Genomic DNA, 27,036 nt, shown 5'->3' with positions numbered 1-27,036 from the left:
CAAAGAACAACAAAACTTCAGATTGAAATTTAGACATGAGCACTTTACCTTTGCCAGTTTTTGGATCTCTCGCGAGAAAAGTAGAGGAAGACTTCCTTGGACTTGCAACTGAATATACAATAAAACCAACATACTGATTACAAATGGTGTATTCCTGGAGTTGTGGTAGCTTTTATCATATGACCTACCTGTAGCAGGTCGTGTGGTAGGTGAACCTCCACCCGATGGACTTTGTACCCCATGATCTTTGTGCAGAATGACTGGGTTTGTTGGAGGACAGCAACCTGATGATGTTTCTGGGATGTCTTTGGTCATGGTAGTGCTACCCTTCTGTAATGCTGACCACACAATTTCATGTCGTTAATTACTTAAATGTAATCATTTAAATGTTGTCTGTCTGTCTGTCTTTCTGTCTGTCTGTCGCCGTGTGTGTCTATCTTTGTTTGGTTACCTGATGCAAAGGTAGGTGGTGGTGCCGCGATGGGTGTCTTCCCTCCATTAGATCCCGAGTCCTCAGGCATCAGAGGAGACGCCAGGGCCAACAAATGATCATGTACCCTGTAAGACAATTGAATCAGTATTAAAACTTATAGTATTCAACTCTTGTGTTGGCGTGTTTTGAACCACAAATGGCTTACGTGTGATTGGTTCAGAGTGGAAGCCATTTCAAAGTCAAGGTACTACGAATGGCTTCCGCATGATTATATGGTGCATGTTTCTGTGCTTCTATATTGGTTCATAGTGGAAGCCATTTCACAGTCAAGGTACTACGAATGGCTTCCGCATGATCATATGGTGCATGTTTCTGTGCTTCTATATTGGTTCATAGTGGAAGCCATTTCACAGTCAAGGTAGTACGACTGATTTCCATGTGCTTTCCCACTCTAGCGCAACAAGTCAGTTGTCTGTACTTACCAGTGAATCAAAGATGTGATAGACGTGATTATAGCTTGTCTGTACTTACCAGTGAATCAAAGATGTGATAGACGTGATTATAGCTTGTCTGTACTTACCAGTGAATCAAAGACGTGATAGACGTGATTATAGCTTGTCTGTACTTACCAGTGAATCAAGGACGTGATAGACGTGATTATAGCTTTCACTTGTTGTATATTATCATCAAACTCCTTGTCATCTGTTGAATCACTGCTGTCTACTTTCCCACTGCAACCTGTAGACAATTGATGGAGCAACAATAGAACACCATGTCATGTTACTTGCAATCATATAACCAATCGTGGTACTACCATTGCCCACACAGGGCTGAAAAACATACGTGATGTGCCAATCTTTCCAAAAATAAATCAAGGATGCTGGAAAATTCGTATTTAACACGAAAATACGTCGAGGTTTACAGGAGAAACTATTAGAGCAGAGATATTGAAGAATGATGGAATATTCTGGAGTGTAACAATAGTCTCAAGAACATGGTGCATTGTGATTTAGATTGGATACAAGAATCTATTGTTCATCATGACTTTTATGGTGTTGTTGTACCCATGCTAGACCACAGTGCATCATGTTTGATATGGTAAACAAGGTCAAGGTTGGTATCAGAGTCTTACAGGATAAAGTACTTTTAATCAACTGTGCACACTCGTCTGACAGCCTGTTGTAGGATGTAATGAACGACTTAGCAGCAGTACTTGATTCATGTCCATCTTCATCCTGAGGAGGGAGGGGAAAACAGACAAAATTCATCTATGAACTTAAGCACAACACTAACACTGTACGACATGTCGTAACATTGAAATGGCTTTCTATAAGAATGGTTATCTTATGGATGGGAAACGTACGATTACAGCACGTACACGGTACGACATACCGTAACATTGAAATGGCTTTCTATAAGAATGGTTATCGTATGGTAGGGAAACGTACGATTACAGCACGTACACGGTACGACATGCAGTAACGTTGAAATAGCTTTCAATAAGAATGGTTGTCGTATGGGTGGGAAACGTACGGTTACAACACGTACACGGTACGACATGCCGTAACATTGAAATGGCTTTCTATAAGAGTGATTATCGTATGGGTGGGAAACGTACGATTACAGCACGTACACGGTACGGCATGCCGTAACGTTGAAATAGCTTCCCATAAGAATGGTTATCGTATGGGTGGGAAACTTACGGTTACAGGACGTACACGGTACGACATGCCGTAACACTGATATGGGTGGGAAACGTACGTTGCTGACTTACAGCACGCACACTGTGCGACATGCCATAACATTGAAAAGGGATCGTCTTTCCGTTATTCATGCAACCAAAACGAGTAGTTACTGCTATAGCAAGGTATGGTACAGCCATGAATTTGCAGGATCGTTTCTCGCTCATGCACTCACTCACTCCAAATGCATATAGGTAGTACGATACCTTGACCATAGTGGTTAGCAATGCTTTCACTTCTGATACCAGCTGCTGATGTGTTACTATCAGTGCTTTGAGGGCATTGGTGTGGGACTTGAGTGATTCCTGAACAATAAAAGCAAATAATATCAACACCATCATCAACAACTTCAACAACACTATATCATATCACTAAACGCCAGCAAAATTAAAGCTAGATACTGCAAAACTAAAAAAAAACAAGGACTCACTCTCTTGGTGGTGACGGAACTTATAGCCTGTATCTTCCTGGACTTATGTGATGATATCTCTTGACTGACTGACTCCAGGTTAGTTTTCATCCATCCAAGAGTGATGGGTGCTTCAGGCGGACATTTGAGGTTCAATAACGATGTCATCTCACTCACAGCCTTTAGCTTCACCAGAGATTTTTCTAATTCTGAGGAACTATTCTTGCATCTGGAAATAAGTTACTCAGTCAAATTGTGAGAAAAATACAGGATAATAATATAAAGAGCAGGAAACTTCGACTTTCGACAAATGGTACACGCGTCTACCGGGAGAACCGAAAAGAGCGGGAAAGATTACTTCAATTGGAAGACCGAGTTTTCCGGAACTTTCATATCCGAATGACACATATTATTCGTTTTCCCAAGCGGAATGTTTGGTTTTCTGGGTAAATGGTAAGCATCCCTGATGTCGAATAAAGACATGTGGTTCACTCCAAGAATATTGATTGACAAATTAATTGAGTGTGTAAATCAGTATGAAGCGTAACCATAAAATACATTAGGGCTTACTTGGAGACAAGAGCTGTGATGGTGCTGTCCAAAGCTGTGACCTCATGGGACTGGCTACTGAGCATCTCAAAGTGAATCAAGGCATTGGATAGTGAGCAGATGTCTGAAGAGTGCTTGGCCTCCAACTATCGTATACAAAACATTATATATAAGATTAATGACGTACACTCATACAACTACAAAATATATTTAAAAAATAAATCTAGATTTTACACAAGGTAATATTCATTCAGGCCATTTCTAGATTGAATTAGAAATCAAAAGTTGATTTATGCGGAGGGAGGAAAACTGGAGAACCTGGAGAAAAACCCTTGAAGCACATGAGAAAACCAACGAACATCTCTACTCACAGACGTTGAGAATCGAACCCGGGTCACATTGGTGAGAGGCAATTGCTCAAGTAATCACACAATGAGTCTTTCAAAACTTACCACTTCCCTTTGAACAAATCCAAAAATCACCCCCACCCCCACCCCCCATGAAAAACAGCAGCCCCCTTCCCTCCGCGATGTAACAAATAATCAGTCCCTAAGGACCACCCATCACCTGTAACAGTTTTTTTCTATCATTGACAGTCTTGTCAAACTCCTTTAGTACAGGGTTCAAGGCTGGATTAGCTCCTGCTGCCCACTTGAGTCTCTGTTCGATGCTGGACTGTTGAGTTATGATCTTGTCTTCTGTGGCTTTTACAGCTGGCTCCAGTTGAAGAAGAGACTGAACCCGCTGTAATTGATAATAATAGTAATAATGGATAATAATAATAATCATCATCTTTGACAAAAAAGGAAAAGATCATTCACTTTATCTTGTTTAATTCAGCATACCTTTCTCATGTCGTTCATGATGCTGGCTTTAGCAGGGCTGATCATGCTGTTGCCTCTCAAGGGACAGCGCAGTAGATCATCTTCATACAACCACTACATCAACAAATCGAATGGACAATACAAGAAATATTATAAAAGAGGTCTTAGCACCTTGTTTTACAGATGCACTGAGGGATTCTAGATCAGAGTAAAAATAACAAGAGGAATTCCAAAATCAATCTGTGGGTAAGCTGTGCCCTGACATTAATCACCCCGGACGTTGTGTCAGGGATCAATACAAGGTTGAAGGTATAAAGGAAAATGGACAACTCCAAAGTGTAGCATGTGTTTATACACCTGTGTGCAATCTGAACCATGGCAAGGGTGGGTCCAGGGGGTTGGGGGGATGTGGATCCAAGAAAACAGAGGATCTGAGGGGATCCAGGGTGGGGATCCAGGGGACTAGCCACCATCATTTAGAGTTAAAAAATAAATAAAGGATAAGATAAAACCTAAAGAAGACACTGTGATTCTTGGCTCTCTTCAAGTCTCTTTGCATCTCCCTCAAGCTCATGTAAGCCCCTTCTATTCTGTGCTAGAAGAAGAATATCTATAGCTGAAGCATACCTGGAACCTTGCTAGTTGTAACTGAGATCTTTGAACCACACCCTTGTAGAGACTGATGTTGTGGTCCAGACGTCTGTAGAGAAAAACATCACCAACTAGATTAGCGTGTTGAATAAGTAAAGTTCAATTTAAAGTTAGTATTATTAACAACACAGACACTTTAAAACCAGCCTGTTTAACCCCATGATGGCTTCACAGATATCTGCTGATATGTAGATAGAGGTTTTTCATCATCACGTGACGGCAGCCATGTTGGATGGCAGGAACAATACAATCGTTTTACATGAGAAAGAATTCAATTTCCAAGAGCGAAGGGATTTTATTCTTCTGCCATCTAACCACAGGCAGCCCAAGCTGAATATTATGACGTCGGCACGTGATGGTGCAAAACCTCTGTGGAATGTACTGAGGTGTTTCTAAAATATGCAAGTCAATCCATTGTCACGCATGTATCTTGTCACTTAAGTGTGTTGTTACACTAGCAATGGCATAAGTCAATCCATTGTCACGCAAGTATCTTGTCACGTAAGTGTATTGTCACACTAGCATTGGTATAAGGTGCTTTTATGTTTTGGAATCAATCCTACGAACCTTGCAAAGTCGTGTTTTCTCCATGCTACGTCATAAGCACTGGTCAAAGAACTCATTTGTGAAAACTGTTTTTGCTGGAAACTTCCCTTCTTGATCTTGATGTCAATCACCTGATAGGATTGACAAGTATCAGTATCATCACTTTCAATAATATATGGACATAGTCATGCATTTTAGGGGTTGAACTCAACATGGCTGTAACAGCTGTTTTAATATATGCATACCTTTTTGGGAGCATTTTCAAAACTGACCGCTGGTCAACCCTACCTCTTGGACAAAGGGAGTACCCCCTCCCCCAGGGGCTTACCTTCTTGCAGGTTTCTTCAATAGTGTACCCTACCACTTTGACAAAGGGAGTACCCCCTCCCCCTCCCCCAGGGGCTTACCTTCTTGCAGGTTTCTTCAATAGAGTGTACCCTACCACTTGGACAAAGGGAGTACCCCCTCCCCCAGGGGCTTACCTTCTTGCAGGTTGGACAAAGGGAGTACCCCCTCCCTCAGGGGCTTACCTTCTAGCAGGTTTTTTCAATAGAGTGTACCCTACCACTTGGACAAATGGTGTACCCCCCTCCCCCATGGGCTTACCTTCTTGCAGGTTTCTTCAATAGAGTGTACCCTACTGCTATCACCACTGTCTGTTCCATCCTCTAATAAATTGAGATACTCATAGACTATAATGCCTATTGCTTGAGAAGGCAGTCCAAGAATCCTCTTCTGTACACTCTCTGCGATGAACTGCCTGATATGCAATGCAAGTTCATCTTCACTATAGCATTTATCAGCTATCCAGTTGTACTGTGGTTGGTCTTCGGCAACTCTTTCTCTAGCTTTGGGTTCAGGAGCTTCTTGAAGGGAAAATATATTAAAGTTTCACAACTAGTGCACCTAGATAACTGTGCCCTGACTTTGTCAAGCACAGAGGCTATGTCAGGGTATCGATAAAAAGCGATTTCTTTTAAGTTTACGGCTTAAGTTACACCTGAAAAGCATTCGTTCTTGATAGAAATATTCATTGAAGTTAAGGAATTATTAACTACCTTTAGTGTTTTCCACTAGTACTTTACAATCTTTGAAAAATGCTGCCATAACTGCAAGTCGTTTTAGGAAGAAGAGCTTACTACAAAGCTTGCTGTTTCCACTCCTGTTTGATTCCTATGAAAGCACACAAAAATGTTTTCTCTTATCGTCTAGTCATTCTAGCAAATTCACAGTAATTGGGGACACTTTTCACTCACACACAGTACCACTACGTTCAATATTCGATGCACACAACACTCAACTCATATGTTGATTTTTACGGAGGGAGGAAACAGTAAAACTACTGAGCTAGGTATGCAGGGCAATCCAGTCATGAAAAAGCTTAACAAAACTATTTCTCAGCTTAAACAAAATGATATTTCATTGATCTACAATATTAAACATCCTGGATCTTAAGATTACTGAGGAAAAGGTGCTGCATTTTGTAATATTTTGCAAATGGTTAGACCCATGTTAATGGCGCGGGTCCCATCCCTAATCAACTAGAGACGGTAAAAGAGAACCACAAGTTTATCAGTTGAATTACTGTCAAGTAATCTATAAATCCCCTTTAAACAAATATATATAACAAATTTATTTATTCGTACCTGCAGCTTTTTAGCTTCTTGTACAACATCACAAGTTTTATTCCCAAAACTGCTGTTCATCTGGGCTAAGATCGCATTCATCAAATCCAATTCACTTTCAACTTTAGTGAAAAGTCCATTAAAACCTGCCAGTAGCATCTGTCCTGCTGACATCTGTTCGCTTGACTTCTTCCCTAAAAACATCAAAATTGCACAGGATGACACATGAATTCTCTGTTGCTTGGTTGCTCTTTTGGGCCAACAGTTTATCTATAGCCCTGTTTTACTATAAGATTTTTTAACCCTCTTTTGATAAAGCTTTTATTTATTTATTATAGTGTAAACCTCGATTTTGTGAAGAATATTCAAGTGTTCCAGTGAAGGTACGTGGAGTTTCAAAGTGTTTGTATTGTTGAAGTTGTGTGATCTTTACTCCTATTAATTTTGTCAATATTTTGACCTTGAATGAGGCTAATGAATGCTCAGTGCAAATGAGTCTGTTATCAAGGAACAAAGACGTATGTTATGAATTGGAAAAAAGTCTATTGAAAGTGAGAGACAGCATCAGCCTTTAAACACTTTGTTTGGATAACATGTAATAGAGTACAAGCTTTGTGTGTCAGGGAACGATAAGCGGCAATAAAGTTGGAAGAATCTCCCTTACCAATTGCATTCCTTGACTGTTGGATGGCATCAAACTGCTGCTGTAATATGGATATCTTTGAACTGATGCTGGAGGAATTAACACCCTGTAAACGAAAAAAGAATTATCATCATAATGTTGGTGATGATGATTGTGATGATTAGGGGGTGATAGTGAATGATGACTGTGATGATAGTGAATGATGACTGTGATGGTGATGATTGTGATGATGATTATTGTGGTAGTAAAGAAAGATGATTGTGATGGTGATAACCGTGGTGATGTTGATATATTTTTGAAAGTGAAAGTGTATGATAAGTTGGCTGGGCCATGCTTATTTTAACTGACCCAACAAGGCAGGGAGGTTGAAACATACCTGGCATTCGTGTGTGCCGTTCATCTCAGTTTCTACTGTTTTGGCCAGTGCAGTAATATCTTCTCCATGCACAAGTCTCTCTAAGCTCTCTAACATATGAGTTACGCTAGGATCTCCTGAAGTGAAACTCTTGATGGCCTCAGGAACAATGATATTCCTGAAGTTTGTCATCAATTCCTGCAAGAAAAGAGAATAGAAATCACAAAAATGTTGATAATCAAGTGGTTTTGAAATGATGGGAAAATGGTGTTTTGGAGTTAGGTTTTGTGTAATGAAATGTGTTGGTATAGTAGGTGTGGTGGGGTTTAGTGGGTGCTGGTGTGGTGGTGATGTAGTAAGCTGTGATGTAATGTCAGTGGTTTGGTGGGGTTTAGTGGGTGATGGTGTGGTGGTGATGTAGTAAGCTGTGATGTAATGTCAGTGGTTTGGTGGGGTTTAGTGGGTGCTGGTGTGGTGTGGTGATGTAGTAAGCTGTGATGTAATGTCAGTGGTTTGGTGGGGTTTAGTGGGTGCTGGTGTGGTGTGGTGATGTAGTAAGCTGTGATGTAATGTCAGTGGTTTGGTGGGGTTTAGTGGGTGCTGGTGTGGTGGTGATGTTGTAGTACGCTATGATGTAATGTGGTGTGGTGGGGTTTAGTGGGTGGTGGTGTGGTGGTGATGTTGTAGTACGCTATGATGTAATGTGGTGTGGTGGGGTTTGGTGTGGTGTGGTATGGTTGTGAGATGTGGTGGGGTGTGGTTTAGTGTGGTGTGGTGTGATAAAATATGATTATTATAATGTACTAAGGTGTAGTGTGGTGGGGTGAGGTTAGTTTAGTTTAGGGTGATAAGATATGTTATGATGCAGTATTTTTGTAGCACAAAGCTCATGGTGGTGTATTGTGAATTACATCAATAATATTGAAATACAATTGCCAATGAACTAGAACTAACATTATGTCAAGAGATAATGGAAAATACTCTTATTACCTGAAGGGCAGAGAAGACTTTGTGAACTGCAAAAATGCCCTTGATAGAGTTGTTTAGTTCTTCTTTAGACAAACTCTTCTGTTCTTCAATGACCTGCAGTCAATATACATATCGGTATTCTTTATCAAAGATAAGTAGTATCTATAAGAACATGTGTAATAGGTAAATTACGTGCCTCATATGAAACAACTGAAAATGAGTGCCATGCAAACCTTTCACAAATTCAAATCACGTAAAAAATGAGCCAGCTCAACTAGAAACCGTGGAAAGCTGCTTTGGCCTGTATTGGGCCTCGTCATTTTGTACGCGACTTGAAGATGCACTCTTCTTCAGTCGTTTTATCTAAGGCTCGTAATTTACCTATTACTCATGTTCTTATATGATGTCTGAGCCCATCCCACACGACTTACCGCCTCATCTATCATGTAGTATTTATATGCAGCATTCGCTTATTCTCCTACCAACATTCTTTAGCAATATATAATTCCTAGTTTATTGGTCACACCTCAGCTTGTGTTTTACTATTTATAAAATGTATAGAAACTGAGGATAAAATGACTGCGTATAGGCACTACTCACCAGAGGATGACCTCTCAGCAGGGACAGAAGCTGTGTGACATTACCACTCATTGAACATAGCTCTTCTAAAAACCAGTCACCTTCTCTTGATGTCAGGTCTGATAGTCTGTCACCAGCAACTACAATACACCAAACGCAACATTAGAGGAGAGAACTATTACCCTGTAAATTAATTAACATTCCTATCATGTCTCTTTTAATTATTTTCAAAAGTTTTATAATCGTAAATATTTCATCAATTTTATTTTCAAGAACATAATTGGGATTCCTATTCTCGACTTTCACATCCCCATAATGCCTCGCGTCTTTGAGGGGTAACCAATCAAAAAACTGTCCCAAATTGAAAGGTTTCTTAATTGAATTTATACTAAGATGCAAAGGATTATAGGGATGTGAAAGTAGAGAATGTTTAAATAAAAATATGGAAGAAAAGAGCTGGGGACAAGAGAGGGATAACCTCCAACATCTTATTCCTTGAAATAAAGTCAAAATATTCTCAACCTTTAGCTGTGTTCTCCATCACTAAACATCTCTTGCTCTGAGAACAAAGTACTTTAACAATGACAGAGCTCAGGCATATGGTGGCACTGGGTTGGTTATCTGTAGAATAAACAATAATAAATATGAATGGTTTACAAACAATTGTCAGTTGGAGATCATACGATTCTCATGTGATCATCAGATGGTTGTCAAGGTGGTTTCACACTTGCCAAGTGACTGACAGATAAATGACAAACTAAGTGTAATCAGATGATTGTTGAGTGGCTGTCAGTCAGATGTCGAGTGGTCGTCAACCATTGTTTACCTGATACATATTTGTTAAGACTGGCCAGAGCATCATCAACAGCTTTACATAGAAATCCTGTCTCCACACTTTCTTGTTTACGACGTTCGCAAAACTAAGAGAAAAAAGATCTTAATTTAACAACACTTGAACTAAAATATGTTACAGGCCCCTTACTGCAATATTTATAAACATGTAAACTCTTGGTTTTTCGCTGTCAGTTAAAAATATAAAAGGTACCTACTGATTAGTTTTGATCCTCAGCAATGAAAAAAAATTTAATGTGTAGCATGCAGCTATCAAGATTGCATGTTTATGAAAGTGGCAGTAAAATAAGCATTGGAAAACCTTCCACTTGGAGTTGGCCTGTCATAAATGATGGTCCTGACTAGTAAACTGTTTTGGTGATGCTGTCAAATACCTTAATAAATTTGCTGTTCTGATCTGTTAGATTCGTCTGTAGTTTGACCTCCAAAGACATGAGGGAATTCATAGCAACTACAGACAATGGGTTGTCGGCGGTTTTTTCTGATTGTGCTCTGGTCTCTTCACTTTTCGTCAGAACGTCTTGACACCTGTAAAATGTCAATGTCAATCTACTTTAGAATGTAAACGTTACAAGTGACTTTTTCTATCTCAATTACATTTGACTATGGATTTTGACCCTGAGTCTTGTTTAAAGTGATCAGAATGCTCATTCATGAACCCCAACACCATAAGCAGACCACAGTATATTATGGATTCCACAAATTGGTGCTTTTATTTGTTATCATAAAATAACTGTAATCCCCCCCCCCCAGACATAATATAGTAGTCTTGCTACTATAATAGTATGTTCTTTATACCAACATTTTCAATTCCTTTTTAAAAAAACACTCACATCTTTGTGGAAGAATCTTGGACAATTTCTTGCAGCCAACACATCCATTCATACATCCTGTTGTGGTTGACGTAATTGGAAGGAAACTGTGATGTGACTGTACCATAGGTGTGGATTAGGTCCAAACATGTACGCTGCATTGCTCGTCTCTGGTGGAGAAGACTTCCAAGCTCTGATTCTAGTTGTTCGCACTGTAATAATGAAACATATTAATATCTTCTGATGTTGTCATTAGTTCAGTAACCTATGGAGGGGTTTAATTGACTCAGCCCCTCATGTTCATGTGAACCAGGCTAAATTGCTCGTCTCTGGTGGAGAAGACCTCCAAGCTCTGATTCTACTTGTTTGCACTGTAATAATGAAACACATTAATATCTTCTGATGTTGTTATTAGTTCAGTAACCAATGGAGGGGTTTAATTGACTCAACCCCTCTTGTTCCTGGCTGTGAACCTGGCTACATTGCTTGTCTCTGGTGGAGAAGACCTCCAAGCTCTGATTCTACTTGTTTGCACTATAATAATGAAACATATTAATATCTTCTGATGTTGTCATTAGTTCAGTAACCTATGGAGGGGTTTAATTGACTCAGCCCCTCGTGTTCATGTGAACCAGGCTACATTTCTTGTCTCTGGTGGAGAAGACCTCCAAGCTCTGATTCTACTAAAAAACTAAAGTAGAAGTAGCTTATTACCTGACTGACAATGTTTCCTTGACCAGCACCTTTCAGAAACTTAATGGCGGGAGCAAAACAAGGCACACCTAATCACATGATTCCACAAGGATGAAGAAAAATAATAGTTAATGATTTTGAATATTTACATTTTCAAACTTCAGTTGGAATTACATTCACTTTGGGGACTTCCTCAGGGTCCACCTTTTGAAATCATCATCGCTATCATCATCATCATCGTCATCATCATCATCAACATCATCACCGTCATCAACATCATCATCGTCGTCATCATCATTAAATAATGGACTTTGACGTTTTATTATAAAGCATATTGATTGTATTTTGATAACTTGATCTCTTCACAATGATAAATATAAAAAATGAAGGTTTGGCGCAGTTGTAAATAAAGCCTTACCAATATCCAAAGGTTTTAAAATGTCAGCTACCAAGACGGAAAATTGTGGGCTGTGTATCATCTCCATGGAAGCCTGAAGCCAATAGAATGTTATTAAAGGTTTGGTCTTTTGAATTTAGTCAAGCATTTACCCTCCAAACTTGAAAACAATATTCCAGTTTTGAATTCTTTGTTGCTAAGGCTTAGCCTTCATTTTGTGTAGAATATTCATATGTTTCACTGCCATAAGGATAAAAAAACAATAATAATAATTGTAACCGGTCGTTTCGCTACCACGCATTTTCGCTACCAGTCCTTTCGCTACCACCCAGAGTCCTTTTGCTACCATCATGAAGTCCTTTCCCTACCATTGGAAATTACCAAAACAAAACTTCGATGAGACTTGTAAAAAAGAAACATAGTCTCTTGAAATACATTTGTATAATTATGGTTTTGAAGCATATTTGGGGCGATCATTTCACGATAAGATCAGTGATAGTGAAGATCTAAACACGACCAAGGACAGCGTTCACTAATAGATTATTAGATTATTATTCACTAATTATTATTATAAGAATGTTTTTATGTGCTATGGAAAATGACAACTCAGAGGACGACTGATGACTGCATAAACATGATTTTTTTTCCAAAAACTTTTCATTATTATCCATATAGTATAAGGTTTCATGTTTACTCACTCATTTCCCCCTAGCTTAGTTTGTCTAGTTATTGAAATGTTTATTCTTCATTTTATATTTATATATTATTAATTTATTTAATTCTACTGTAAGAGCATTGGATATTAATGTAATGCGAAAGAATAAATTTATTATAAAAATTATTATTAACTAAATATATATCCACTGACATTGACATTTTGTATTCAGAACCTGAGGATGATGCAATCTGCATCGAAACGTTGTTCGCTTCTAATATAATACTTAATTTTGTAATTAGTAGTACACCTAAATTGTTATCGATTATTATCATTATTATTAATAATATCATCATCATTATTATTATTATTATTAATATCATTATTATTATTATTATCATTATTATCAATATCAACATCATCATCATTATTATTATTATCATTATTATTATTATTATGTGCAGTACTAAAACATAGAGATGCAAAAAATCTATGACCTGTATAAGGCGCACAACGTAACCTATACAGTCTAAAAGTAAAGTAACTACAATAGAAATCATGACCGTGAAGGAAGTTTTATATCTGATATAGATTCGTATTCATTTGCATAAACTTTAACTTGGATTTTCTCTATCATACTTGGTTTATTTCGTAAAGAATTCGGTACAACATGGGAACTTACATCATGAGTTTTTTAAGCCGTTCAATAAACTCGCAGATTGTGTTTTATCGGGTATAAAACCACTCGGCGACGGCTAGTGTTTTATACCCAATAAAACACTCCTGCTCGTTTATTAAACATTACATGCTATATGGAGCAAGTAAGAGATTATTATTGTTATTAATATTACTATTACTATTATTATCATTATTATTATGAAAAATATCAAGCTCGCATCATGATTTCCGTACCTAATATCTGTATAATAAAATATTATCCATTACCTTGTGTTGTGAGTGCCAGTTAACACACTCTCCAAGCTTTGCCTTGATTGACTGCAGGATAACATCCTGGTTGGACTTCATTTTGATGTGCTCATCAAACCTACAGGTATACGAACAAAACCTCTGTCACCATGACAATGACAATATGCTACAATACCACTGTTTCTATGGCAACCAAAGTAGCATAGTAGCTCTTGAATACTCTTAAAAATACCATCATTAAAAAAGATGGATGACAACGGTTCTGAGTATGGAAAGCATCGTTATAAATCCAAGTTTTGGATCAAAGACGACAAGATGTAGAAAGACAATATTTTGATTTTATTCAAGTCATACTCATGTATCAAAAATGATTACAGTAAGGATATTTATATCTGCAAGTTAACAATAGAGTATCACTTGTGAGGTCGTCAAACAAAAGCAGAAATTAGAATAACAAAACAAGCAACTCCTGGATTCGAGGCTAAGGCCAGACATTCTATACATTATGGTATTTTTAATAGTAATGAATTGCAGTATCTCAATGACATAGTAATGTTGTTGCCATGACAATTGAAACCAGTAACATCACCATGACAACTGCTGCTCTCAATATCATTAGAAATGTTTAGTATAACATTTTTTATATGAACATACTTTGCCTGCAGGGAGTGTAAGGGGTGGTTGGTGTTATTGACAGCTGACTGAAGAGTCTGTTGTTGTTCTTTGAGCTGGTCTAACATCACATCCATTGACTTGAGATGTTTGACTGATGCTGTATAGCTAGTTACAAGTTCTTCTTGTGCACTGATGGCAGTAAGCAGGTCATCCCTATATCGTTAAATAAAAATATAGGTGAGAAGAAAGAAGAGAAGAGAAGTGAAGTGAAGTGAAGTGAAGTGAAGAGAAGAGAAGAGAAGAGAAGAGAAGAGAAGAGAAGTGAAGAGAACAGAACAGAAGAGAAGCAAAGAGAACAGAAGGGAAGGGAAAAGAGGAAAATAAAATGGGCAAGGATAGAACTAAGCAATTACAACATGGTTGTTAGTTAACCATCTCCATAATCAGTTCGTAATCTAAGACATTAGGAAATAACAATACCTGTTAGTTGTCCAGTTGACTTTCATTTCAGCTACTCTAGATGAGAACAAGCTCTGTGTAACTCCTCTTTCCATTTCCTTCTTGTTTACCTTGTTGTCGTTCATTGCAGTTGTGCCGCCCCCATAAAATGCACTGGCAAAAGCATTATCATTGGCTGATGTCCAATCAACCAGAGGATCATAAACGAAAGCTTCCAGTAACGTCAGAAGGGTTTCTCGACCCTGCCGTAGGATCTTCAGCACCTGCTCACATGACAAGCGGAACATTCCCTGGAAAACAACAAATATGTCTAATATGAAAGAGATGACAGGAAATGTTTAGTTTTGCAGAAACAAGTCGCCTCATATGAGCTCAGCCGGTAGAGCGTCGGTAGTACAATTCCAAAGGTTGTGGGTTCGATTCCCAGCGAGGTCGGAATTTAATTTTTCCGAATTTATTCCCAAGGGTCTTTTGCTCAGAATAACCTCGTTCCCAAGCACTATAACTTATCTATATTTCTATATCTTCATGTATTTCATAAGTGCTAGGTGGTCCACATATTCTCGTCTTTACATCATATGAGCTGAGTTGGTTGGTTTTCTTTCTGACTCCAAGGTTTTTTTTTGGACCTCCGTTTATTCCTCCTTTCTCTTGAATCAGCCCTAACTAATAGAAACTGGTAAGAGCTGTGCTCTGGCGCCTTCACGTCCTTTCAGTTTGACCCTGTTGAGATGCATCACTGCTGTACTTTGTGGTGGTGATAAGCGATGACGTCTTTCACAGAGCAAGAAAGGAGAGGTCTGGCAAACCATGAGTGATGCCAATTCCAGGAAATAAACCTGAAAAGCTAGAGCTGATTGCACTGTTGCTACACCTGAATATTATTACTTACTTCTACACCAGTTACTCCTAGAGCTGTCTCAAGATTAGGTGTCATTCTGAAGGGAACCTTTTCTGGTACACGCAGACCTTTTCCTTTCTCAAAGCATACGTTGTAGTCAATGTGAACCACCTAAGGGAAAAAGAGCACATCATGAAATAGCACTCTTCCGAGATATGCTTTATTCATCACGCACAAAGGTCTCAGTATGAGGCTACATGATAAGCATATCTCGGAAGTGGGCTATTACATTCAGTCACATTTTAGACAACCATTTCATTTTCTTGTGAACCAATTTAGTTATAGTGTTTAAATTTTCTTACCTCGCCAGTCGTGAAGTCAATCAACATGTTATCAAGATGTCGGTCACCTAAACCAATAATGTAACCAATCATAGACATGACGGCAGTAGAACGAGCATAGGTTTTTGTCATATGCCACCATTCCAGGGAACCAGTACTTGAACACCACAACTCTCTGAAGAATTCAACACAGACTCAATAAGGAACAATAATTATTGTAATAAAAAGATATAACTAGCTAAAAACTAGTGTAAGTTTAATAATTGGTGCAATATTTACTTTCTTCCCACCCAGATAACTGCCTATTGCATTGAATTGCAATGTTTAATGTTCCGAAGATGACATTCAAAATACCATTATTATAGTCACTGTCATTTGTCATGTCCAGTATCATCATCATCATTAGCATTTATTTTCATCACCACCTTCACCACTTCATTACTATCATCATCCTCATCATCATCATCAACATTAGCATATATTATCATTACCACTTACCACAAAAGACAACATCATCATCAGAATTAGTCATTATCCTTATGCAATTATCATAATCACCATTCACTGTCAACATCATCACCATCATCATCATCCATTTTCCACATCATCACCATCACCATCAGCAGGATCATCATCAGCATCATCATAGGTTATGGAATGGGGTTGATTTATCTATCATTGCTTTCACCCCAAGTCCTAATTGACAACAAGCTGCTTAGCTACAGCTATACTTTGCTGCAGATTTTATCCATCTGTAATCAAACCTTCTCCCCAAGTTCTGAGGCCTCCACTTAGTGGCAAGGAAGAGGAAAGTGAAAAACATGGAGACCTTATCTCACCTTGCTAGAAGGTCATTGGGTGTCTCTCTGACCAATTCCTCTAGTACTGTCCTCATGACACTCAATGGCCACTCCTTGCGATCTGACTCCTTGGGGTCCTTGATACCCTAGAAATATTAACCCAAATGCCTTCTATTAGCTTTGATATATTATTGCAATACTTACAAATTACAACAGGCAATAATATCATAATTAATATAATTATAATACACTCAACAAAATTACTCGATTCTGATTGGACAAGAGGAGTACAATAAAATCCCAAATTGTGCTCTGTAGAGTCCAAATACACCAGTTTCAAATTCCAAATTACCGCTGTGTTCCTTGATTACAGACTCATTTGCACAGGGTTAGCCTTGAATCAGTGTTTAAATATTCACAAATACCAACGGTAAAGTAAAGAATGCACAACTTCAACATTACAAACACTATGATACTCGACGGACCTTGACTGGAACACATGAATATTCTGCACAAACTCAAGGCTAACCCTGTGCAAATGAGTCGTTAATCAAGAAACACAGCGGTAATTTGGAATTCAAAATGGGTCTATTAAGTTGCTCGTTTTTGTTGAGTTCATTATAATTAAAAAATCACACGAACTTCTCATACATTTCAGAAGTCATAGATACCTAATTGTACTTGAGATCATGCGATTTCCTATACTAATAATATTATTAGAATTTATTTTATTTCTTTATTAAGGGGTTAATATAAAGTAATAATATTATTTATTGATGATAAAATCCAACGCCCAGTTACCTTTTCTTTCAGTGCTGGAGTCATTTTACTGTAGAACAGCTCACTTGGTTTCATTGGAGGCTGAGGAGTCGGATTATTGCCCTGGAATGAGTCAAAATATTAAACTATCAGTAAAAAGACTTTTAGACTGGAGGAATTCTTTGTCTTTCATGATACAGTAATGATAAAAGGGTAAATTTTACGCTGTGAAAAGTTGAAAAAAAACGTACTGACGTTTTGGACACTCTTTTACTCCAATGAAGGACTAGCATCCAAAACGTCATTAAGTTTTTTTCATCTTTTCGCGGTGTATAATTTACCTTTTTATCATTACTGTTTCATTAGAATGGACTTTAATCTTAATGGACTTTAATGGACTTTAATCTCTCTCTTTTTATTATATGACAATTTTATATATAACATTTTTAGTATTTTATCTGTAATTTTAATTTATGTCTTATTTTATTCTTGTATATATTTTCAACAATTATTTTTGTTGCAGGGCCCTACTGAAAATCGCTTTTGCGAGCAGGTCTCCTGGATAAATTTATTATTATTATTATTATTATTATTATTAGAAACACTGATGCAGCTCACAAAAGAGTTGAGAATTTTTCATCCAATCATGAAATAGTAGAATTTCCCTTATTAAAAAAAATATTGTCCTGTACCCCCTCTCCCCCAGGACAATGTTGGTCCCAGTAGGTAAAGCAGTCCTGTATCCCTCGAAACAACATTGTTAAGGGGGGAGGGGTTCGTTTTAAGGGGAATTTCTCATGTTTTTCTTGAAAATACCATCAAAACCAAAACTTTCTCAACATTTTTGACCAAGATTGTAGTTATCTCTTCAATACAGTTGACTCTCATTACACCCAACATCCTTGCACCATCACTTAATGAGCATCCACAATAGCATACATGTATTTCCTTATCTTAGTATTTCCCCCTGGGGATATTGCCCCTGTCATCTATAGTGAGGTGCCCACAAGATAAGAGTGACTGTAGCCAAGAATGAATTTCACACAAGTTGAAGATTGTTACATTCAATTAAATTGGAAAACAAACTCAAAGGTCTAATAATTACAGCTTTTCATTATATGACAGGATTAGATAAACTAGTATTAGAATAACTGGTTATTACGATGACTGGTTGATTGGCAACCACAGTAAGTAACCATGGTGATACTGACATGAAAGTACTAACCTGGGTAGATTTGAGTAAGGCCATTGTTGCAGCCTCTCTCTGTTGCCATCTTTTGTACAGAGCAAATAAAGGTACTGCTCCATCAACCCATTGTATGAGTCCAGATCTTGGTCCTAGGGGGGTCACTGAGTAGTGCCGTGCATAGAACAAAGGGCATCGGTGGCTGAATGTAAAATAGATATATTTATTAGCTATTATATTAACAGTTGTGATCAAGATTAAAACATTTTCAGTGAATCAGAATGGGGGGAAATTGAATAGGAGGAAAGTAAAAGAAAGCAAGGAAGATAAGGAAGAGTGAGCTCAAGAAAGGGAAGGAAGGAAGGACGGAGGAAAAGGAGTGAGGGAAGGACTTAAGAAGGAATGAAAATAGAATAATAAAAAAGAAAAGTTGTATCTTGATTTTACCTGTCAGCTCTGGTAAACATGTTGTTACAAATGGATAGAAACTGCATAATTCTCTCATCAAGGTGAAGATCTTCCAGTCCCTTGAACAGGTAGGTGTGTCTAAACCAAACAAGTGGTCATAGTGAAGATCATAGTTACATTATGCTATGATAACACACACAGCAATAGGTAAAATATTATATTGCTATTAGTGCACAATGATACTATTTCCATTACATACTTTTGAGACTCTGTGCGACCACAACCCACAAAGAAAAGAAAGATATATGATCTTCAAGGTCAGGGTAAGAGATCTTAGATAAACAAAATTCTATTTGGATCTAAGAATCAAAGGGCCACATTTTAGAAAGCTGTGAAGCCAGCTCAACTTGGTGCCATTGTTTTGAGGTCACCTTGAGCTCAGGAAAGGTTCTGAAATGTCAAGACATGTATTCCATTTCTTACCTTTGTCCATCAGAACCAATAAAAACCAGTTTCTTTGGCTTGGTCTTGGTTGGTAAAATATTGATTTCATTACTGATGGAACTGATGGTGACGATCTATGAAGAGAGATAAGATTGAATATTTTTTAATGGGCTTTGATCATTCATTTGGTTACTGAGGGAAAGCAGCAGCTTTTCTTGAGTGCCCAAGAGTAATTAGCGGAGTCAAGAAACTTTGTGAGTTGGTGAGGTGAAGGATCTCATGCCTTAGGGTAGTGATGACAATAGTGATGATGGTAGTGATGATGGTAGTGGTAGTGATGATGGTGGTGGTGATGGTGGTAGTGGTGATGATGGTAGTGGTGATGATGGTAGTGGTGATGATGGTAGTGGTGATGAAGGTAGTGGTGATGATGGTAATGGCAATAATGATAAATTATTGTCATATATTTTGATGTTAATGGCAGCTGCAATGATGATGATGGTTGTTACACATGACATGAAGATACTGGTGACAATGAAAACAACAGTAATGATGGTATTCTTTATCCTGATAATGATGCTGATTAAACTGTAGGTAGTCGCGATGGTAATATTAATGATACAATAATGATTGCGATATTTAAACAAAGTTACTTAGCTTACCAAAAGCCATTTTTATTTCCTACCAAATGTCCGCCATAAATACTACTGACTCACCTCTCCACCAAAGTGTGTCTGACCAGGCATGTAGATAGCTGTATTCTTCATCTTCGCCAAGACAGGACTGATGGCACTCATAACTAAACTGTAAGCCGACTTCTTCTGTGATCTTGCTTGTAAAGTTTGTACTAGCTGTTGATGAAGAAAAATGGTTAGACATATACTAGCTTGCCATTCATTTGAGAATATAATTTAAGACAGGATACAGTTATTTATTGACTGGAAAGTCTGATGGAGAAGATATATGCCAGACGTCTTGCGTGAACTAAAGTCATAGCGCTAGACCCCTTTTCAAAACTAGGCCCAGAAATTTCCTCAAGACAGGGTAGCAACTATTTTTTCATCTTTTTCAGTTTTTAACCACAATGCACCCTAAGAGGAAAAATCTCATATGCTCTTGGCAGGACTCCAACCCATATCTGTGGTATTCTAGTCCATGTGCTGACCACTACAAGAAGACAAGGTTTTGTCCCTCCACAAAACAACAACAATTCATTGGATGATGAGGCGGTAAGCCGTGTGGGATGGGCTCGGAAATCATGTAAGAACATGTGCAATAGGCTTGTAATTGACCTATTACGCATGTTCTTAAACAATTCAATGCAATATGGGCCACAGATTTTTATTTGCCACTGAATATTAAAAGCTTGTAAAAATAAGAATAATCTTATTTAGTGGGAAGTCCCTGCCAATGGTCAAATGGAATTTTTCCTATTTCTGCTCTTTTGCTTGATTTTGTTTGTACTGCATTGGCAAATCTTGTAGAGAGCATGCAGTAAAACCACGAAATAAAAACAAAGTTGATACTGAAAAATGGTAGCTATTTAATGACTAATAGTTGCTATCACTCAACCAGAACATTAATTAAACAAAAGACACAAATGGTCTCTTGTGTATTTGTCTTTGTATGATGAATGTTCTGGTTGAGTGATAGCAACTATTAGTCACTAAATAGCGATATTTGCCAGTATCAACTTTGTTTTTATTTCATGGGTTTAATGCATGCGCTCTACATAAATTCATCTTTATGATAAGAAAATGAGTGTGAACCCAACCAGCCAACCTTAGCCAAAGGCAGTAATCACAGGGTAATTTCTGACTAGAATAAAGGGAAATGTTACCTGTTTGAAGGGTTCCCAGCTTGCCTTAGGATCTGATGGTTTGTCAGGGTTTCTCAACACTTGCAGAGCATTATCTATCAAGTTACTGTACATCCGGTGGAACCACTGCTCATGGGGGGTCACTGGGGGATGATTTGTTATCTTCTGTAGTTGTTCAAGGGCAAATACAACCTAATGGAAAGAAAAAAATAAAATAGTACAGGTATTAATACGGCTTCCTAATACATAAACAGGGCTTTAATGAAGGATTTGATTTTGGTTTATTTGATTTCTGACATATTATGATAAAGTACAAATAAGGAATAAGACATAATCCTCCCCCCTCCCCCTCCCCCCCCCAAAAAACACACACACACCCCAAACATACAAAAGGATGTATACGTTAGTCATATATCATTTATTAAGAAAAATTAAAGGTGTGTCCATTTCAATTTTTGCACACATTTTTGGGTTAATGGAAGCTCTGGAACAGTATGTTTATGCAATGGGGATGCACACATTTTTGGGTTAATGGGAGCTCTGGAACAGTATGTTTATGCAATGGGGATACAGCTTTGGTCTATAGACCCCCCTGCATGTGACGTCAAATCCGCTCATTTTGGAGGACAAAACAAAATTTCAATATCATGAGAATTGGAAACCTGTTGTCATGTCCTCCAAATAGCCCACTTCTGAGATATGCTTCACTTGTCATGCACAAAGGTTCCAGTATGAGGCTACATGCTAAATGCTCAGTCATTCGTGAGAGGTGGTAAGGATAAATTTAATTTAGCACGTAGCCTCATACTGAAACCTTTGTGCGTGACAAGCGAAGCATATCTCAGAAGTGGGTCTTTGAACTGCATTCAGACATGCTGCAAGAGGTCTACTGACATGAGAAATTAGAACATGCTTGCGATGCTTCTTACCGGCTTCATAATAGCAATGTGTTTTTCTTTTATCAAGGTCATTTTCTGCTGCTCATTCAGCGTTGTGTTATTGTTTACTCTTTTGATTTCCTCATCTAGCTGCTGCTGCCTTCGTAGCACCTCCTGATGGTTCTGCACCAAAGATCCAAGCCACAACTCCTCCCAAAGAAGAGTTATTCTCCTCAACTCCTGAATAAACTGCCGCAGCTCTGATACAAGCTTGGGGTTGACAGACTGAAGCGAGTCTACTATGGTCCTGTAGCAGCTCTCCATGGAGCTGTCACTTTCCTGTTTGACAGGTTGGTCAGTTGTTTCCATAGAAACCGACTGAGAGCCATTCTGACTGGTTGATTTGTCCTGGATGTTGGCAACCAGGAGTGGAAGAAGACCTGAACAGAAACATCAAATGTCAAAGTAAATTTTGGACCTTCTCCAAATTCACTTGTCTGAGAGACCACCAAACAATGGCTCTCAGCTGATATTCATACATGTACTGTATTTCATTACACATTTAGGGTAAATATCTGTGTGATACGATGTCACTTCACAGTAAATTGAAAACTGTACATTTTCTCATTTTATTGACCCTAAATATGTAATAAACAAATGATTACATGCTAAGAGCCTGATATCTTTCTCTTAAGTAGTAAATGAACCTTTTTAGAGTTCCAAATTACTCCTGTGCTCATTGATTACAGACTCATTTACTCAGGGTTAGCCTCGTATCAGTGTTAAAATATTCACAAATACCATCAGTAAAGTAAAGAATGCACAACTTTAACAATACAAACACTTTGAAACTTGACGGACCTTCACTGGAACATTAGAATATTCGGCACAAAGTCAAGGCTAACCCTGAGCAGCAGAGAACTTGAAACTGGAGTATTCTATGTTTGCATCCAACAAGGCTTTGTCGGTCAAATATTAATAATATTCCTAAATGAATCAAGGTATCTTATTTGGGTACCTTCACTTTCTTTGTTCTTGCTGAGAAACTGAGGCACTGAGCTTGTTGATCCAACCACTGCAGGGTAAACAATGAGATGTGGGGCATCTGAAGCAACACGGCACAACAGCTCTGATACACTTTGACGTACATATGCTTCAGGGTGATTAAGGCGTGAAAACAGCTGAGGTATAATATCTTAAGAAAAACCAAAAGACCTCAGTTAAGTCAACCACACCCATACCAATATCTTTACCTGTCTATGGTCTAGTTGGACCTGTTAGGATAACCACACCCATACTAATATCTTTACCTGTCCATGGTCTAGTTGGACCTGTTAGGGTAACCACACCCATACTAATATCTTTACCTTTCCATGGTCTAGTTGGACCTGTTAGGGTAACCACACCCATACTAATATCTTTACCTGTCTATGGTCTAGTTGGACCTGTTAGGGTAACCACACCCATGCTAATATCTTTACCTTTCCATGGTCTAGTAGGTGTATGTGCAAGCCCTTCTTCCAGAACACTCCTGAGTTCCCCAGCATGTTTTACCAGGAGACGCAGTAGCCTTAAGGTGGCTGTTACATTTCCATCATCATTACTCTTGTTGATCTTTCTATTCCTGCCAGTGTTACTTGGTTCATTTGTTGCATGCTGTAAAGTAGCAGCCCAAGATAAGATAATTAGTATTATCATAATGATTGACAGCTGTCACTCAGTTTTACTTGGTTCATTTGTTGCATGGTATTTAACAGCAGTCAAAGATAAGGTTATGATGATTGGCAGATGTCACTCACTGTTACTCAGTTTAAATTTTTCTCACAGTAAATAAACAGTCATCATGCAAAATTGACAGCTGTCACTTACTCATGTACACTCAGTATGCTACATATTTGACAGCAACATCTTCTTATGAAATAGGTAGGCTAATAAAAATACAGATCCATATCTGGAAGTGGAACTTACCCCTTTGCCAATCTTTAGGTACATGAAGTAAGCCTTAGCAGCATAGTGATAGTGCTTAAAGAGTCTGTCCCGTACACCCTTCCATATTGATAAAAGTGTTTCAAGAGAGCCTGGGTCAGCACCATGGAGGGATGGACAGGCTTGTAGGAGAAGCTTTCTAGTGATGTCCATACTGTTATCATAAAACTATAGCAAATAATTAAAAATATTATAAATACACATAATCATTAAATTACACTGTGGTTACCACTCAACCAAAAATGTAAGATACAGTCAATGTTATCAACGTTGTCCACCGAAAAAAGACATTTACACATTTACACATTTACACATTTACATGTAGACATTTACACCTTTAGACATTTACACATTTACATGTAGACGTTTACACGTTTAGACATTTAGACTAAAAGAAATATCATGGGTTTTCTCGAACGTTCTGTCATGAAACAAAAGCTGAAATACCATTCTCCATCTTAAATCCTCACTAAGTGATCAGGGCATTCTGGATTTTTGATTCACGAATTGAATTTTACATTTAAAGTTCAGGCTGACGCACATGAGGCAAAGAATACATAATGAAACACGTGATATTTCTTTTAGCCTAAATGTGTAAATGTCTTTTTTTGGTGGACAACATTAATGACACTGACTGTATAAATGAACGTGACATTAAAAAGATACATACCTGATCATCATCTCCAATGTCTTCATCATGTGGTTGACTATCAGCAGAATGTGCCTGTCCTAGTTCTGATAATACAGCATCTATCTCCTCCTCACTGGCACTCTAACAAGTGATACACAAACAGTAAAGAAGATAGGTTAGACTTTGTTTGTAAAACATGCAGAGTTCGAGGTATACATTAATATTAAATAGAATCAAATCATCCTCATTTATTGCATTCAGCTTTAGTAATGATGATGATGATGACGATGATGATCGTGATAGTGGTGATGATAGTGATGGTGATGATGGTCGTGATAGTGGTGTTAATAGTGATGGTGATGATAGTGATGGTGATGATGATGATGATGATGATGGTCGTGATAGTGGTGATGATAGTGATGGTGATGATGATGATGATGGTGATGATGATCGTGATAGTGGTGATGATAGTGATGGTGATGGTCGTGATAGTGGTGATGATGATGGTGATGATAGTGATGGTGATGATGGTTGTGATAGTGATGATGATAGTGATGGTGATGATGGTGATGATAGTGATGATGATGATAGTGATGGTGATGATAGTGATGGTGATGATAGTGATGGTGATGATAGTGATGGTGATGATAGTGATGGTGATGATAGTGATGGTGATGATAGTGATGGTGATGATAGTGATGGTTATGATAGTGATGGTGATGGTAATGTTGATGCTTATGGTGGTGGTAGTAATGATGGTGGTGGTGATAATGATGATGATGGTAATGAATATGATTATTATAATGGTGATGATGTTGTCCCCAGATCAGGTGCTCATATTGTCTATATTACCTTTGGGATACTCTGTAAGGCTCTGTCTTTCTCCTCCAGCAACAACTCTACATTTCCCATGGAGCTGCAAAATACAACACCCATTGACGGAGGAATGAGATTAATCTTGTGTGGGGGGGGGGGGGGGGGGGATTTGCAAAAAAAGTGTTCAACAAAAGTCAAGTTAAAAGATAAGTAGCACATACCTTGCTTGTTCTACTGTCTTGCGTCCCCATCTATAGCACCAAGCAGCAAGATGATACCAAGCTTTACCAAGATCTGGGGTCTGCATGGTGCTTAAATGCAGTATCTGACCACATGCTGACTCTACATCATCAACACCACTTCCAACACTACTCACACCACTACTGCTCCACACCATCTCATCATCCAGTGTCAAATCCTTTGCTTCTTTTTCATCCTGTGAGCCAATCAGAGTGCTGTGACCGTACCCTAGAAACTCCTCTTCTGTATCACAGAGAGAGCTCATTTTCGCAACCAATGGAGTGACATTACTGTTGGTTTTAGTGGCTGACGTCAGCAGTTTCCTGTCATTCATTAACCATTTGGATAGAGTAACTAAGGACCTAGAGTTCAATTCTCTAACAACACCATCTGATTCATTGATTTTAGTGAATTCCAGAACACTACCAGAGAGTATACCAACAGCATCCTGTGTGTGACCGAGGGCATATGCTAGTTTAGCACTTTCTCTCTGTGCTTTCAGCAAGTCCAGTCTTGAAGAGCCCTTGACGTTAGACACGCTTATTAAGCCTCTTACTAGAGAACCAAGGATATTATTCTGTCCATTAGGCTCTTCCTCAAGCTGCACAGCTATCCCAAGCTTTACTAGCTGGTTAAGAAGTAACCTCTGTGCTAGGGAGTAATTCTCATGTTTTCTGGCTAGCATGGCTGTTTCTAGTCGGAGGGTTAAGAGCTCACTATTTAAAGATGCATTTGGTTTACCAAGAGATGTGTTGAGGTGTGAAATATGAGATGTGAAGCGCAGGGCTTGATTCAGTACAGCACAGTTGTGTCTTGTTGGGTCTGCTGTGAATGATCCATCTCCTTGTAGAATAGACTGCACAAGATCCCCCTGGAATAATTGACTTAATATTAATGACTAATAGAAAATTAATGTGTCTATTTATTGTCAATGGAGTATTAATCTATATGACATGTCAACTGTGGGAATCAAGGGTGGTGTAGTTCACTTGCCTCTCACCTCTGGGATCTCGGGTTTAAATTTTGGACTCAGCATTTGAGTAGAGTTTGTAAGGTTTTCCCTATATTTCTCTATCTGCAAACCCATCCAGCTTAATTCTGATTGAATCTAGAAGTAATCCAGGCCCTGACTTAGATCAGCCCCAAGGTAGT

At 38.3% G+C, this 27,036-nt stretch overlaps 1 protein-coding gene across 2 annotated transcripts in view; it reads right to left on the bottom strand.

The window, feature by feature from the left end:
- Positions 1-27,036, bottom strand: part of LOC116297248 (serine/threonine-protein kinase SMG1) — a 48,830-nt gene that overhangs the window by 3,081 nt on the left and 18,713 nt on the right. The window contains exons 33-76 of one of the 2 annotated variants that reach the window (XM_031705438.2): positions 25,866-26,755; positions 25,681-25,744; positions 24,868-24,969; positions 24,180-24,365; positions 23,693-23,867; positions 23,230-23,406; positions 22,263-22,651; positions 21,355-21,525; positions 20,231-20,365; positions 19,554-19,648; positions 19,110-19,208; positions 18,702-18,864; positions 17,519-17,599; positions 16,757-16,863; positions 15,939-16,092; positions 15,628-15,747; positions 14,757-15,025; positions 14,316-14,489; positions 13,680-13,779; positions 12,101-12,173; positions 11,704-11,771; positions 11,011-11,201; positions 10,552-10,705; positions 10,152-10,245; positions 9,848-9,946; positions 9,347-9,465; positions 8,768-8,860; positions 7,799-7,975; positions 7,444-7,528; positions 6,801-6,973; positions 6,213-6,327; positions 5,761-6,020; positions 5,176-5,285; positions 4,585-4,657; positions 3,979-4,071; positions 3,701-3,877; positions 3,155-3,279; positions 2,606-2,813; positions 2,382-2,480; positions 1,566-1,668; positions 1,063-1,171; positions 452-558; positions 189-338; positions 49-108 (exon numbers count right to left, since the gene is read on the bottom strand). In XM_031705438.2, the coding sequence (XP_031561298.2) occupies positions 49-108; positions 189-338; positions 452-558; positions 1,063-1,171; positions 1,566-1,668; positions 2,382-2,480; positions 2,606-2,813; positions 3,155-3,279; positions 3,701-3,877; positions 3,979-4,071; positions 4,585-4,657; positions 5,176-5,285; positions 5,761-6,020; positions 6,213-6,327; positions 6,801-6,973; positions 7,444-7,528; positions 7,799-7,975; positions 8,768-8,860; positions 9,347-9,465; positions 9,848-9,946; positions 10,152-10,245; positions 10,552-10,705; positions 11,011-11,201; positions 11,704-11,771; positions 12,101-12,173; positions 13,680-13,779; positions 14,316-14,489; positions 14,757-15,025; positions 15,628-15,747; positions 15,939-16,092; positions 16,757-16,863; positions 17,519-17,599; positions 18,702-18,864; positions 19,110-19,208; positions 19,554-19,648; positions 20,231-20,365; positions 21,355-21,525; positions 22,263-22,651; positions 23,230-23,406; positions 23,693-23,867; positions 24,180-24,365; positions 24,868-24,969; positions 25,681-25,744; positions 25,866-26,755 (6,766 nt within the window). The remainder of the gene's footprint in view (positions 1-48; positions 109-188; positions 339-451; positions 559-1,062; positions 1,172-1,565; positions 1,669-2,381; positions 2,481-2,605; positions 2,814-3,154; positions 3,280-3,700; positions 3,878-3,978; positions 4,072-4,584; positions 4,658-5,175; positions 5,286-5,760; positions 6,021-6,212; positions 6,328-6,800; positions 6,974-7,443; positions 7,529-7,798; positions 7,976-8,767; positions 8,861-9,346; positions 9,466-9,847; positions 9,947-10,151; positions 10,246-10,551; positions 10,706-11,010; positions 11,202-11,703; positions 11,772-12,100; positions 12,174-13,679; positions 13,780-14,315; positions 14,490-14,756; positions 15,026-15,627; positions 15,748-15,938; positions 16,093-16,756; positions 16,864-17,518; positions 17,600-18,701; positions 18,865-19,109; positions 19,209-19,553; positions 19,649-20,230; positions 20,366-21,354; positions 21,526-22,262; positions 22,652-23,229; positions 23,407-23,692; positions 23,868-24,179; positions 24,366-24,867; positions 24,970-25,680; positions 25,745-25,865; positions 26,756-27,036) is intronic. The other variant, XM_031705439.2, reaches the window with a different exon arrangement.

Source organism: Actinia tenebrosa, unplaced genomic scaffold (genome assembly GCF_029948245.1).
Source record: "Actinia tenebrosa isolate PJP-AT-01 unplaced genomic scaffold, QUT_ActTen_1.0 PGA_scaffold17__23_contigs__length_9995812, whole genome shotgun sequence".
Lineage (NCBI taxonomy): Eukaryota > Metazoa > Cnidaria > Anthozoa > Actiniaria > Actiniidae > Actinia > Actinia tenebrosa.
Note: the sequence above shows the minus strand (reverse complement) of the source record. Positions and strands in the feature narration are given on the sequence as shown.